The 16,177-nt window shown below is 39.0% G+C and overlaps 1 protein-coding gene across 3 annotated transcripts in view; it reads right to left on the minus strand.

The window, feature by feature from the left end:
• Window positions 1-1,091: 1,091 nt before the first annotated feature.
• Window positions 1,092-16,177, minus strand: part of xkr7 (XK, Kell blood group complex subunit-related family, member 7) — an 83,726-nt gene continuing 68,640 nt past the window's right edge. For all 3 annotated transcript variants that reach the window (XM_044210111.1, XM_044210110.1, XM_044210109.1), the window contains 3 exons: window positions 11,390-11,589; window positions 7,797-8,016; window positions 1,092-6,503 (listed from right to left, as the gene is read on the minus strand). In XM_044210111.1, coding sequence (XP_044066046.1) covers window positions 5,702-6,503; window positions 7,797-8,016; window positions 11,390-11,589 — 1,222 coding nt within the window. In that variant the 3' untranslated portion in view covers window positions 1,092-5,701. The remainder of the gene's footprint in view (window positions 6,504-7,796; window positions 8,017-11,389; window positions 11,590-16,177) is intronic.

Genomic DNA, 16,177 nt, shown 5'->3' on the forward strand with positions numbered 1-16,177 from the left:
AGTAAACCTGATTGATATTTCCTCTTCGTCGATTAAATTCTGTTGAGAATCATCTTAAAACTGGTAAAATAATAATATTTTTGATGTATACAAATTTAATTTGTAGGATTTGAAGCATAAGACAGAACTTGTTTACTTAATTGGCATTTAACCTGAAACCATAATCGTTCTCTTATCCTAAAACAAAGTGCTTTTGTTGCCTTAACCTAACTACATGCGGGAATCAAGATACAAACCTCGGTCTGCAGTGTCAAAGTCCTGAACTTTTTGCGCTTGACCTCCCTACGAACTCGCCTAGATTGACAATTTGTTCTGAGTTTCGTGATCCTGGTGCATTGCACTGGACAGACCAGCAGACTGGACACAGGTCCAGACCTACAACCAATCAGAGCAGCGAAACATGTGACCGTCATCAGATCAAACCCGCCCCATATTAGATAAATGATTGTGATTGGCCTGACGAGATCCAGGACGGGTCGAAATCTGTTTGAATGCGAGGGGGGCCAGACCTACAAATTAAATTAGTAGTATATAAACAGAATTTGTAGGAGACAGGGTTGGCCATTCAGTGATTCAAGAAGCATTCACTCGGTACGTAAGTAAAAGTTGCAATACCTCCATACAATACTCCTTTAGAAGTTCAAATTTGACATCGTATTAGCAGGAAAGCCCCTTAAGTATAAAAAGTAAAAGTACTCATTGTAAAGAATGGCCCCTTTCAGAGTGTAAATTATTAATACATTAACATGTAAGCAGCTACTATATTACTAGTACTACTACTTTTAGATTTTATGTATAGATTTATGTATAATTGCACCATATTATCTGAGTTTAGCGTATGTTTAGTATGTAAAAATGCAATCAGTAAAGTAACTAGTTACTACAGCTGTTAAAAACTGTGCAGTATTTGTAATGAAGTAAAAAGCACCATATTTCCCTCTCACATGTAGTGAACTAGAGGAAAAAAGCTTCACTAATTGGAAATTAGGAAATTCATTTAAAGAACCTTAAAAATTGTACTTAAGTGCAATATATGAGTAAATAGTTACTTTCTATCTCGAATGCCATAAAAGAAGACACAGGCGCATCAGTTTATTTCGACGGCTGTTCAGCCATGTTTACTACAGTATTGTTCCCATCTACAGTTATCAGCACAGCTTGTTGAGTTCTTTTTTAACAGCGTCATAGATATTTTCACCACTAGTTTATTTTTCTACTCGTTCACTCAGAGGATGTTTAAGCAGCATTATCAAAAAAAACTTAGAGCACATCCTTACATACATACTGTACATACAATACATACATACAAACCAAAGCACACATACTCATACACACACATCCTAGTATAGCGCCACGCTGGTATATACAGATATATAGAATGAGTAAAAAAAAAATCTATTTTCAGTTTTTACATCTTAATATAAGAGTCATACCAAAGACATGGCCACCGAGTGAGTAAACAATAGATAAATAGATATAAAACAAATACAAAAATAAATAAACATAAATACTTGCATCAATTAATAAAAGATGATATGAGTTTTTAAACTCACTGTTTACTTTTTAACATGATTTGTTCAAGTTGATATATATTCAGCGCACCACTTTTAACTGTTATTTTACCTCAACGACAAAGGACTGGTTCATTACCCAATCAGAGAAAGCGAAGCCTCGCCCTCCGCCCATGATTGGGTGGTTTATGCATTATCTGTACATTGGCCTATCATGTTCGACATGACATAATCATTGTTGACAATGAGTTGTTTTCAGCACCATTAACATCGCCGTGACTGTCACCACTGTACCAACATCCATAAGTTCAGGTAAGACACAACACTGTTGGGATAATAAAACTATTACCAAGTTAATACCAATAATAATTTTTAAATTGTATTCCTGAATTTTTATTTTTCCGTTACCACCCACCAGAGTTAAAATGACACAACAGTTTCCCTGCAGAGAAGACACACATATGTCCAAAGTGAGCTTATATGGACATTTATGCCCTTGGTGTCTTCATTGGGAGTACAACCACAAACCTTGTGAGGGTCAGAGCGCTTATATACTTGCTTTTAACAGTGCATATGTGTGTGCATGATGGCCACCCCGTGTATCCACTGATCCTGCAAATCACACCATCAGAAAATAACACAACCCATCTTCAAGATGCAATTAGATATATGAACAATGTGAGCAGTGAAGTATGACTCTGAACAGTGTGGGCGGGGCATCAGACTGAACAAACGATGACAATGGAGGAAAGTTTAGAAGGAAAACCAATAGAACTTGTCACATTTATATGATGTCTCTGCCGCTTTTTCTTCCTTGATCTCAACATTAACCATTGAGTAGTGTGCTCAGGTGTCGCCATGTTTAATAATGTTTAAGTTTTCAAAATTGGAAGTTCTTAAGGAGGTTATTCTGCTAGTGGATATACTTTTTAATCCTCCACAAAGTACGTAGGCAAGTATATGAACAACAGCCGCTTGTCTACGTGAACGCTTTGCTAAAAAGCAAGTATATAAACCGCTCTTAGTGACTCTACTCATCAACTTAAAGTACACAACGTTGGAAATACTTCTCCTGGGAGTCCCTTCAACACCTCAGAATATACACATGCATCATCAGCATAAAGGTGATAATTAAAACTGCACTGGATACCGCAACAACAAACACGTTTTTGTTGGCCCCAGGTGGCAGCAGGAGGGAAGTGTTTTGAAGACTTCACTACCCAAAAAGTAAACAGTACACAGCTCCAATCTACAGTAAATGTTTTCTTCCTATTGTTTGTCAGGGTGGAGACGGTGAGCAGGTTCATACATGTTCAGCAGCCTTTTCTGGATTAGATATTCTCAGTTTTTACACTATAAACATGTTGACGTTAAATTTTGATGTTGATACAACAGTATGTATCAGCTTTGAAAAGGGTAAGGGAAGTGCCATTATTAAAGTTTAGATGTCATTTTTAGTCATCCAAAGATGTTGCTTGTCCTGCTTTGTAAAAACTAGAATCTATGACACAAGTATATAGCAGTTTAATATGAGTTTTGACTGTGCCATAATATTTTGGTTTTTGTGCTCGTGTCAGTCAACCATGATTTGGTGACCCCCTGAACATTGGCATCTTGTAAATGCTTGTTGGGTTGTAATGTAAAAAATCTTGGTATAACAGCTACTAAAGTAAAAAAAAACAGCTAACAGTTAAACTATATCACAAACTGAGAGCCTTTATCACTGCACAGTATATCAAATGCATCTTCAAAAGTGTTTTGATGAACATGCTTTTTTAGATGCATCAAGGTCACATTGGGAATGCATTTTTTTATAGAAATGTTTTTGAGTGCATTGCTAAAATGCTAACACCTTCTGCTGCCTTTATCTAAAACAATCACAACACTGGTTTAAATGCTTCTGGGATGGACTTAAAGAACTTCCACTTCATAACAAATCAGATCACCTTAAATGCACAGACTTACCCTAAAGGCTTTTAAAAAAAAAGTCTTTGAAAAGAACTTCAAAGAGAGACTGCCGAAGAGAAATCTGTTGTGTAATATGAGAGAGGACAGAAGTTAGCTTTGATGCTAGTGTTTTTTTTAACTGTTCTTCCTTCAGGTACTGTTGCTGACCATGCTTGACTTTCTCAGCATCTAGCTGCTTCTAATTGATAGCAACACTCTTTCACACGTGGGAGCTGCCGCGTTTAAACTTTGACCTCTGAAGTTGGTTGCTGATCACCTCAGCTGAATTTGTTCAAGTTGTAGCTCCTTGCTTCAGGGCATCGCAACAGCAGTTTAAAGGCGCAAAGAGGAGTTCTCATCGGTTTTTACCATTTCATTTTTTCCCATCAGTTTACTGACAATGTCACTTATCAGTCCAAGTAACAAGAAACAGCAGCTATTGCTAACTAGCTAGCCTGCAAAAATATCATGGTACTTTTGCATCTTTGAGTTTTTGTTATCAATTTGCTTTGCGCATATACTGTTACTTGTATTAACCGCTTACTGGATGTGTCCTAGTGTTTTCACATTCTAACAAACTGTTACAGGTTTCTTTAAGGTCTGTAGACCTGATTTAAAAGACATTTCTCGTCAGCTACTGTTCTCCCCAAAAACCAAACGTTGGAAATGTTTTCATAGCATAATGAGGTTACTCATGATACCCTTCATACCCCTACATGGTATGTATTCCAAGAAAAGTGGACGACATTTAGACTCTTACGAGTAAATGAAGCTTCTTCACCCAAAAGTCATTCTTCACCTAACTACAGCTTATTATAATAGCTTATATCTGACATCTGTATTTATTCAACTGTACATCACAAGCCTGTTTGTGGTGAGTTATAGCATGCCATATGGTGGTAGCCATTTCAGAAGTCGTCCACCTTACATCCTTACATCCAGTCCTGATTGATTTTTCTAAAACAAGTCCTTTCTCAGGTTAAGGGTGACAGTGCAGCTGGGATGTAAACAGTGGGACTTTTGCTATGGCTGCTTTTGCATCACATATGGATGGATGGACTGTTATCACTTGTATCTCAGGCCTATAGTTCATAAACCATCTGGACCTAGACTGTGAGACTTGTGAGCCTACATTTCATGGGTACTCGTGTTCTCATGAGACTGGCGCCCAACGTATGAGACTAAATTTCTCTTTAGACACCACAGACAGAATGCTTAAAGGTTACCAAAGTTTGTGAGGGACATGCAACCTTTTGGAAGCATGAAAAAATGAAAAATGTCAAATCATCTCTGCCTCCTTGCTAAAACAAATTAATTCCTATTAACTGTATGTATACTCTACAAAGTCAATGCATTTCTTACAATACGAAGCATACTCAGCAATGAATTGGTGATTTGGTGGTAAAAATAAATCTAGATGTCTTGGTTAAAACTGGGCAAAATGTGGTTGAAAAGTGAGACATCTACATTATAGATAGCCATTGTTTCATTCACAGTTTTAATATATTTCATCCTGTAGTTATGTCCTGCTTCACTGAAATATACACTGAAATATATTCATTTAAGTGTTGTCGAAACAACATATCTAACCTATTATATGCAACCAAATTTAGCCCAGTTTGAACCTAGACATCTAGGTGTCTCTTGACCTGCAAATCACTGAAGATAATAAGTCCCTATTTTCTGTCAGTGTCTAATTTACTACCAAACCTAAATGATTGCATGTCCTGTGCAAACTCTAGCAACCAGTCTCTAAAAGTTCCCTGGTAAGTCTCTGTTGAATCTCCAGGGTCCAAGGCTCAAGTTCATGCAGCAGACAGTTTCTCAATTACCTCAAACTCTGCAACTTCATTGCTCTCAAATCCTTTTACTTCTTGTTCTGACCATGCAGGATGAAACTAAATCTAACACTCCTTGGTCCCAGGATGAGAGATTAAATTTCTCACCTCCAAGCTTTTAGAAAAGATGAAGATTATCCCAGTTCAGTATTACTCCATTTACTTCCCACGGCTCATTCATGCTACTTACTCCCGGACTGCGCCCTAAGGGGAGAGCCTTGGTCCCAGATTGCGCTTTACATTTTACAATCAAGTTTGACAACCTCTTTTCTTAAAAAGAGTTCCCTGACACTCAGTGTCTCCTTTCCATGCTTCTCCTGGGTTAGAGAGTCCTGGGATGAGAACTGATCTCAGGCTGAGCCTTGGTCCCAGACTGCACTTTTAAGCTGAAGAGCCCCTGTTGGCTTAGACAGTTGTCTCGTATTCTAATACCTCTTTGCTACCCATCATGCTACTCCTGTACTGTATCCTGGGGCTGACGGCTGATGTGGTCTCCAGAAGTAGAATGGTCTTGCGGAGGCGCCGATCGATAAAGTGTGCATCCCAGGCTGGGTATCGCTTTCTCGGGAGGTCGATCCGGATCACTGGGCCGTCTTGTGCGCGGGATGAGGAGGAGGTTCTGTGAAGGAGTGCAGGAGAGGAGGAAGGGGAGGGACGTACCTGGAAGACAGGCAGGCAACTGTCCCTGTCCCTGTCTCGCTCCCCGGGAACCGGCTCCCCCGTGTCTTTAGTCCTGGGGAGAGTCCTTGGAGGGCTGGTAATGACCATGTCTGTTTGGGACCCTTGGGATGGGGTGAGGCAAGCGTCAATCACTCCCGCTACCCCTCCCGCACCCACCGCGCCCTCATCCACACAACCTCCCCACTGTGAGCCCAGAACAGGTCCGTCAGGGTGCAGCCAGCAATAGTATACCAACATAAAGAAGGTTCCCAGGGCAAAGCTGCAGGCCACCAGGCACACCACCACCAGGGCGTAGGAGTCGGAGGTGTGCGGGCCACGGTAGGTGTACCAGGCGGCAGTCAGTGCCACATTCTCAGCCAGTGTTACAGAGTAGTAGACGGTCATACGGAAGCGGCTGGGGCCCTCCTTCACATTGAACCAGCAGAAGATGTAGATGATGCCCACCACCATGTTGTAGATAATCTCCTCCCACTTGGACATGCAGAAGTCAGTCTCACCTTGGATGATCCAGAAGGTCATGACACACCTGAAAGATGAAAAACAATACTCTTAGTAACAGTACTACATCTGTGAAGACTGGTACTAAGAATAATGTGGTAAAGAAGATGGACAACTTTAAAAGGACCTGAGACAATGCCTAGGACAATGATACAACCTTATAAAGGTAATAAAAAAGCCTTTGCACGTCCTGGTGATGCATTTTTGTATAAGAGTGGTGTTATCGGTTGAAGACTTTGGTCTAGACTCCAGAGGAAGAGGATCCGATTTTCATGAAATTCGTGGTGGATATTCATAATTCCCAGAGGATGATGGCCAAAATTTTCACTGGTTCATAATAAATATCAAAATCTAATGAGCAGATTGACATGAAATGGAAACCTCTATATGCATCCCTATAGCATAACATAACAAAATAACTTCATGCTCCTAATGGGCTGAACTTATTCAAATTTACTGACCTCGTAACCTTTCCTCCTGCACCACTCTCAGAATAGAGTTTACAGTTTTATCCTCACAACAGGAAAAGTTATAAAAATAGCAAAATCATCTAAATGTTTTTTTTCAAAACTTAAAAATTGTGTAATTTCATACAATTATATTTTTGTGATTTAAATAAATTATCTGGGTATAAAAGGGATATCCCATCTAAAATATTTCAAAACACAACAAACAGTCACAGAATTACTCAAAGTTAAATCATGACGCTTTGCATAAGATAAGACATCGATATTGAATCTCCACTCACAGAAGACCACATTCTTTCAGCACCAATTTCATAAATTTATAAATAATCACAATGAACGGGGGTAGAAATTTATAAATTATCAGCTATTAAGTGTCCTTCCTTGAGGGAAAGAACCTGCAAAGTGCAGAGAAAGCTGTTTGTTTTAACCACACTGTTGTGATTTAATACAGTAAATACGCGCGGATGAGCTGATTAAGAGGCTTATATTAAAAATGATATATTTACAGTCTTTACTTACTATTTACTTAAGCTGTTTACTGAAATACATTGCAGTATTGTGCAGGAAAATACATTGTTGTACAATTTTATAAAGGCTCTAATTTTGGAAACAGACTGCTTGAATAATTTATCTTCTATTTCTGTTGGAGAACCTGCTGTTGCGATATAAGATAACTTGTACTACACACTCAAAGAATAAAACATTTTTCTGGTTACTAGAATTGAGAAAGGACCTAGAGTTTTCTCCTGATAACTATTAAAAAACACATCATAATTCATAATTTTCTAAAGTGTCAAATGCTAAGCTTCTCATTGTGGATCCAAACTCTTTGCATCAGGTCACATATGGCGCACCAGTGGCTGACGATGAATATGCCAAAGTAGAGCTGGAAGACGGAGGCGAAGAGGGCGAAGGCCACTGTTCTTGCTCCGATGGTGAAGAAGTGCCACAGCATCTGGGTGATTACGGCCTTGTAGGACATGGGCAGCTTGTCGTCACGGGAGTCCCGGAGAACCTTCTGGTAGGAGGCGATCATCCAGGCAAGAGAGACCAGGGAGGCCGAGGCCGAGAGACCTAGAAGACAGATGAAGAGAGAGACAGAGAGAAAAAAGTAAGAGGAAGGGAAGGAAGAGACACAAATAGAAAGACATTTCGATGATCAAGGGGGAAAGGGAAGAAATGAAAGAAAGAAAGGGAGATAATTGGCAAAAAAACATTTAAAAAAAGCCTAATTATAATAAACACACACACACACTGACATTAAACACCAATATTACTGTCAAATTAACTGTAATACTTTGATACAATCATTGATTACAAGTGTCTCCAGCGTGGAATCGATTGACTGACACCAGTGATATTGTAAGAATTATAATGTACCCCCCGAGCTTATTGCAGATATATCAGTATCGATGTACTGTATATGTTGGCCGAGACGAGAAATTGCAGAACAGAAGGTAGAGCATGAAAGTTCATTCTCAACATTGGAAACAGTAGCAGTAATAAATCTTATTTAAGGTCCACTTACAAGCTTTTAACCAAACCTTGGCATGATAACTGACCATCCACTGATGAGGACCGCAAGATGTGGTTGGAAGCTTTGAAAAAGTTAGTAAGTTGACCTTGATTTATCATTTTCTTGTCAAATGTTTGAGGGAGTTTAGAAACAGTGACACCATTACACATTTTGGCCCTGAGCAAAGAGCACTGACAAGTTTACTTTTGAACTGTACATCCCACATATCGATCACATGTTGTGTTTTTATTATTATTTATTTATTAAAAAAATAATATTGGCAGATATTTTCATTATCTGGGGAATTTCATGACAATCTGTTTATTTCATGGAATATCTTGTCTGTGGAAATATATTGTGATGGTTGTGATAAAGAAAATGTTGGGGGATGACCAAAAAGGAATCTGGGGATCATGAATACCTATATCAAATTTAATGACCAGTACCAAATTTGGCTGGTATTTGTTAAGATATTTTTTTCTGGACTAGAACAAACTGAACAACCAGTACACAATGGGAAAATTACTTTTGTTATCCTTCAGTGCAACCAACAAATGGTGTAATGTCTCAAAATTAATAAATGACTAATCTTTTGTTGCTAAAATGCTAATACAGCACCTTTAAATTACTTACTAGTGATAAATGTTGTAAATGAATACCAATAGTTGTTACAACATTACTAGCAAAGCAAATCATTACCTACAAACACACTGAATAAAGTCATTTTTTTCCCCTCTTAGATCATCTAAATGGACCAGAACCAGTTTCTACTGAAGGCAAATGATCATTAGCCCACACACATAACTGTGAGGCCCGCCGCGAGCTGCCCAGAGTGCAGTTTAACACATGAAACATTCATGTGTGTTAATCATGCAGTCTTGTCTCAAATTAGCCATGAATCACACTGAGAACGCATTAAAACTTGAGCAGAGAAAGAGCTGCACTGACTTTTTTAGAGCTTAAGATCATTTTGCATTATGTCACGAAGAGACTTTGACTCGGTAAAGCATTGCAGATAATAACATTTTCTTTATTGCAAATACCAATTGTATTGGCCTCACAACTGGTAATCAGTGGCTGTGGTCAACATAGAGGGTAATTCTGTATTTTTTACATATTTTGGGGTCTAAATGACTAATAGACTAATAATACAAAAAGTTTTGGAATTGGTCCAGTAGATCGCCTCAGGCGGCAGCCGTGAAACGGGCTGCAATGTAATCCTTGGGGGCAATTGCGTCCGTCAAAAGTACGTCCACTAAAAATGCTTGTTTTTACCACCGATAGGCCCAGATTGTTATTCTAAGTTATCCCTATAGAGATAGACCTTTTTGTTAAAGAGTAAGATACTGTCTCACGTTTCCACTGTCGTGCATCAACTCACCTCTCGCGAGATTTCAGAGCTAGACTTCTCCTTGAGCAAGACTTCTGTTTCCGGTTAAACAAAAAGGATCTTACTCTTAAGTTAGCCGCTTAAGTAAATAATTACTTTGCCATGGTTATAACAGTGGAGAACTCTGGATGTTTTAATATATACAACATTCTTTACTTGATATATTTTTTCCTTTCATAAAAACTGGTCACAATTGGAATCTGACATGAACCCAAGTTGACCACAGCCAATGAGCCTCCACCTCTTGATAATGGACTTGATAAACCCCACCTGAGTATACTAGTCAGACCAATGACATGCAGCTTAAGAAAATAAACCAAAGCAGCTATACAAGAAATGAGCCCAAAACAAAGGGGATTATGGGTAGAAAGAGACAGATGCAGTTTGTTATGCTTGGAAAGCCTAGCAAATCCCAACATTTGGAAAAACTGGAACCAGCAAATGTTTAGGATTTGTACTTAACAGATGACTTGAATGATTAATTGGCAGCACTGATAGCTGATAATTTGATTGATTGGCTGATGGATTAATCAATGAGCCATATCAGCACTAAAGTGATATAGGCTCTGTGGGAGAGTCTGTACTGTATAATGTAAGTGCCCACATTTAAAAACATGAATGCCTATTAACAGACGGTAGGTTACCAAAATAGACAGAAATGCTAATTTAGCCTGGCTAGGTAGCGTTGCTTCCATGGATGACGGCAGATAGACGCTATGAACAAAAACTTAATTTCTCTTCTGTGGCAGTAAACACAAGATATTCAGACCTGACGAACAGTGACTGTGTTAACTTTACCATGATAAACAGCATATAGCACTCCTCCACACACACTTGGAGAGCCTCTCGTAGTAGAGCCGCTAGCCCAGCTACAACACAGCTATCCACACAGAAACTCTTTCTTGTCTTTCCAGTGGAGAAACTGAGAGCCCGACAGTAGTGGCTCGTGGCTGTTTGCTCTGTTTTATTCATCAAAGGCCAATCTGCTTCTTGTAAGAGGTGCATGAATAAAGCATAGACTCTCCTACTGATATCTGCCCATAACGCACGCACACACACACACACACACACACACACACACACACACACACACACACACACACACACACACACACACACACTTCCTTCATTAAACCATCAGTTTTAAAGGATAATTCTGTCATATTACAACTTGGGTCTTGTTTTCATAGTTTTCTATCATTTCATTTTCATAATTTTTATCAGTAATAATAACATTTTACTAAAAAAGTTTACTGCTTACATCTGGAAACATGGTGACGTCACTAAAAACTAAATCTGGCTGCTTCAGCGTTGACCTATTGTGCTTATCATATTTGTGCACACAGTTTTCTTGTGCAATGAGGAATTATTACTGACATTTCAGGTGCGCTCAATTTCCGTTGGACCTCCAAATAAAGTGGTTTAAATAATCTGGCTTGTTTACAACACTTCTTGCTAAATCTAACTTCATTATAGCAATATTGCCGTGTCCCAGATTTTACCAATTAACTTTGTGACTTTTCACAGTGAAGCTCACTCACCTTGCAAAGGGAGGACGGTGTTTCCGTGGATCATGATGCTCAGCTGGAGGACGAGCTGCGGAGCCGACTTCAGGAAGGCTTCCAGGAGGCGGAGCATGGTGATGTCAGCGCTCTCAAACATCAGCCGCCAGTGGAAGTGGCGACGGGGCCCGTTGCTGTGCCAACGGCTCTGGGCGCCCAGGTAGAGGGCGTGGATGTACCTGAGGGCGAGAGATGGAGAGATAGGTTTAAAATAGTTATGCATGTTGCTTAATCATTCCTTTATCATTCCTGAATCTCCGCTTCTTTCAGATTTTCCAGGACATTTCCTGGAGATTTTCAATCGCTAAAAGAAACCTGCGCATTATTCTTTGCTCCCACAATGTGTATTATTCTATTTTCTGTTGCTGTGCATTGTTTTGATAAATCAGATTTTTTTCAGGCACAAAAAGTACAAACATCACATTACACATTTTATGTATATACATTATACATATTATACATATCTCAAAATGATGGCAATCTGCAACAGGTGACCGAACTGAGAAGCCATTAGCAACCACACATGCATCTTCAGAATACAATGATTGATCACAGGTGTCAACAACTGGAGTGCAAAACAATATGATAAACAGTCAGATATAACCTCATTGGGGTTTTGCCACAACCCAAATACAATGGAGGCGAATAGAATTTTGTTTGTACTCATAGAGTGTTAGCGTATACCAACAATGTCCTGGTCACTCTGGATAATCCACAGCAGGAATCTCAGTTAAACAGATCAAACAAAGCTAAAACCAACCTGTCTGTAATTTGGATGAACTGGCCCTTTAAAAGAACTACGCAGTCTATAGCTAAACCCAAAAAAGATTTCCTCGTGGTTTGGCAAATTGACATCTTTTTCTCTTTTTCCAGTTATGTTGTAGTAAAGTGTGCACACTCCGACTTCCATAAAACAGTATATTGTGTATATACAGGGAGTAATCATTTATTCCAAAGTGAAAGAGGATCTCAGTTAAGGAGGCTTTTTGTTCACATCGAGGTGTTCGGGTATGATGAAGGCAGTGTAGGTGTATCAATAATGCTAAGAATGCTCAGATTTGCTTGTATATCTTAGTGTAGCAATCTTCATTTGACAAACTCAACTAGTGTAAACACAAACAGGTACAATTATAACAGTATAAAAATCTCAATGACTCAATGTCTTCCGGGGGAAAATGTGAACCGCCTGGGAGGAAAAAACACCACAGAGTGTTGTGTGTTTCTCCAGGAAAACATCTTTACCCTCACCTGTCACTGTTCAACTTGTGCTTTTACTTGATGTTGTTTTTTTGTGTCAGTGACAGTATTGGTTGCCAGGTTGCTGCAGGTCAACCTGCGCACACTGGAGAGTCGACACATTTTTTTTTTTTTTTGCTTTGTTATTTATTTATTTAATCCGGAGACAAATCTTGATGCGAGGGGAGGACTGTTGGTGCAGGACGAGGTCTGCATTAAAGAGACACTGCTGTCAGTCGGGAGCAGGAGTGGAGTTTTATAGAAAAACACAAGATTTAGATTGGGAAACTTTTTGGAAAACAGGTATATATTATGACCTGGGAAATAGTGTTACAAGGAAGAAGTTTTTCTTATTATTACTTTATTACAAAAGTTACCACTAATTAATGATAACAAATGCTTATAGCAACATGTATGTACATGTGGAAAAAAAAGTGGAAAAACACTTTATTTTATTTGTGTTTTCAGTTACATGACTGGTGTTAATTAAAATAGAAGCATATCTGTTTCCTAAGTGGTTCCCAACCTGGGTCACTGCAAAAATCTGCTTCATTTTTGTTTGTAACTTGATTCATTACAGTCCTTAAAGCAAGTAAAACACACTGCCAGAGCAGCGAGAATATTTCTTTTTTCCCCACTGTAAATCCATCTGTAAATCAAAGTGTTTTTTCTTCATACTGCCTTCTTCTTTCAAAACACGGACACTCTAGTAAATTTTTGTAACAAGTTGATTTCTATGGAAAATTCTCACTGTACTTGCAGATTTCTTGCACTTTTTTAAAGAAAATTAGTTTTTTTTAGCATAAAATGGAGATTTTTTTCAAATTAAACAATCTGAAAGGGAAAATTGCTGAGGTAATAATCTGTGACAAGGGGGTGACAAGTAGACATTCCTTCATTTTAAGGGGTCACGCCTTAGACGGATGACTAAAATATGAAATGGGAGCAAGGACTGATGCATCATGGGAGAAGATGATGGCAGAGAGTAGTAGTAGTACAGCAGGACAGCCGGGTTGTGGAGGAGAAATGAAGCTTGCTGGAGGAAAAGTGAGACGACACTCACTTCCTGCGCTTCTGCATCCCCAAGCAGATTTTAAATAGAGGGGTAAAAATAACCCAGAAGTGTATGCACACACACACACACACACGTCAGCATATATGATGATGTTCAAGCCTGCATAATACAGACAAGCACGGATATACATGTGTGTGTGGCTGACGCGCACACTCAACAAACAACATTTCTACATACCTTAACACACACATCATGTCTCTCTCTCACACACACACACACACACACACGCAGAGTGACAGACAGGCAGGAAGGCCAACGAGGCAGCCTGGAAATCTGTAGCTCTGCAAATAATTTGCTGTCCTAGCACTGCCAGCACTCCTCCACTCAATCCCCGTCTCTCTCTCAATATCCACCTCTGTAAATCTTCATTTGTCCGTCTCTGTTTTTGTCTTTCACTCTTTTATCTCTTTTATATCTGATCTCTTTATTTATCCGTCCCGTATGTTCGTCTTGCTGTTTTTCTTTTTGAGGGTTAGGGATGGCAATGTTGGTGGGTAAGTGGGTCCACCAACTTGGTTCCAGACTGAAAACACTCACCGACTATTTGATCCCTTGACTTTACACCGAGCGCCATCATCAGGTCAAGATTTTAATCTGTCCAATACTTTGGAATACCTGCAAAACTAATGACATTCCCATCAGCCTCTTTGTGATTAATGCTAATTAGCAAATATTAGCATGCTAACACGCTAAAATGAGACGAGAACATGGTAAACATCAACATGTTAGCATTGTGACTGTAAGCATGTTAGTAAGCTGATGTTAGCATTTAGCTCAGCATCACAGAGCTGCTAGCATGGCTGTAGACTCTTAGTCTGGTTGCCATTTATTTCCCTCATTTTTTTTTTCCTTTCTCTTTCTCAAACTTGGATGCAGCTATTGTCTACATCCTGATTTACCTTTTTTCTTTTTTGTTCTTTAACAATCATATATGCGTTTTATTCCTTTACCCTTCTTTCTGTATCTGTGTTGGTGCATTTCTTGCGGACCTCTCGTTATTTATCTGGTTTCTCTTTTCCTAACTCTCACTTTTCACCTTTCTTACTTGTCCAGTATCTCTTTCATCTTCCACCTGTCTTACAGTGTTTTTTTCTTTTATTATATGTCAATTTATCTTCATCTTTCTTTTTTTTGTCTCTTTCTCTCTTTTTCTGCCTCCTTTGCCTGTTATCTCTCATTTTGTTTCTCTCTCAATCCAATTTCATGCAGCTATTGTCTTTCTCTCTCATTTCCTTCTGTCTCTCTTTCCATCCAATTTATTTTGTGCTTCCCTCAGGCGTTGTCTCTGCCTCCAGCTTCCAATCTATCAAATCTATATGAACCCTCTTCTCCTCTCTACTCCTCCCTCCATCACTCCTATTTTCTCCTCCCCTGTATTCTTTCTACTCCTCTTTATCCTCCTTTCTCTCTCCTCCCACTGTTCCTCCTCTACGCCAAAAACTCTACTATCTACAAGGCCACAGTTGGACAGCCGAGACCCTGAGCATTTGTGAAAAGAGCGTGTGTGTGTGCGTGTGTGTGTGTGTGTGTGTGTGTGTGTGTGTGTACAGTAAAGTCTTAGAGAATTGCTGCCAAGTGTGATGGTGAGCCAAGAATGAACCCAAGGAGAGAGACTCACACACAGAGACATTAAACTGTTACACACACTTCATTTAAATCTCTTTTAGAAGAATATTACAGGTCAACAGATGAAACACAGCAATCAGCAGCAAAAAGGAGTCAGAGGCAGAGATTTGTAATTTAACTGAAAGCACCAGAAGTAGCAGCAGCACTTTTGACATTAGTGCAGTCCCATCAGGAAGCTGTGGAATTATCGTGTCCCCAAAAGGAAACAATTTGCAGTGTTACTTCAGAGAAACAGTGGTGGAATGTAACTAAGTACATTTACTCAAGTTCTGCACTTAAGTACATATTGTAGGTACTTGTATTTTACTTGAGTATTTTCTTCTCATGCTACTCCTTACGTTTTACTCCACTACTGTTATCTGACAGCTTACTACTTTACAAATTAAGATTTTTGGACACAAAACATGAAAATGTACAGCTGAAATGATTTGTTGATTAATCAACTGCCAATAATTGGTTATAACTATTTTGATAATCGTTTAGCTTCACAGATGTGAGGATTTGCTGCTTTTCCTTTGAATTATTTCAGTTATTGTTAATAATGTCGAGGTCTGGACTGTTGTTTGGACACAACAAGTGTTGGGAAGGCGTCACTTTGGCCTCTGGGTCATTGTGACGGCTTTTCTCACTATTTTCAGAATTTTTATAAACAAACAATCAATCGATTAATGGAGAAAATGGAGTATTTTACAGTGTGGTATCAGTACTTTTACTGTAGTAAAGGATCTGAATACTTCTCCACCACTGCAGAAAAGTAAAGACGCAATGTTTGTCCATTTGGTTTAATTTTACTAATAATAAATTCAATGAAGTCAGTGGAATTTTTTCCC

The sequence above is a fragment of the Siniperca chuatsi genome, linkage group LG10 (genome assembly GCF_020085105.1).
Source record: "Siniperca chuatsi isolate FFG_IHB_CAS linkage group LG10, ASM2008510v1, whole genome shotgun sequence".
Taxonomy (NCBI): Eukaryota; Metazoa; Chordata; class Actinopteri; order Centrarchiformes; family Sinipercidae; genus Siniperca; species Siniperca chuatsi.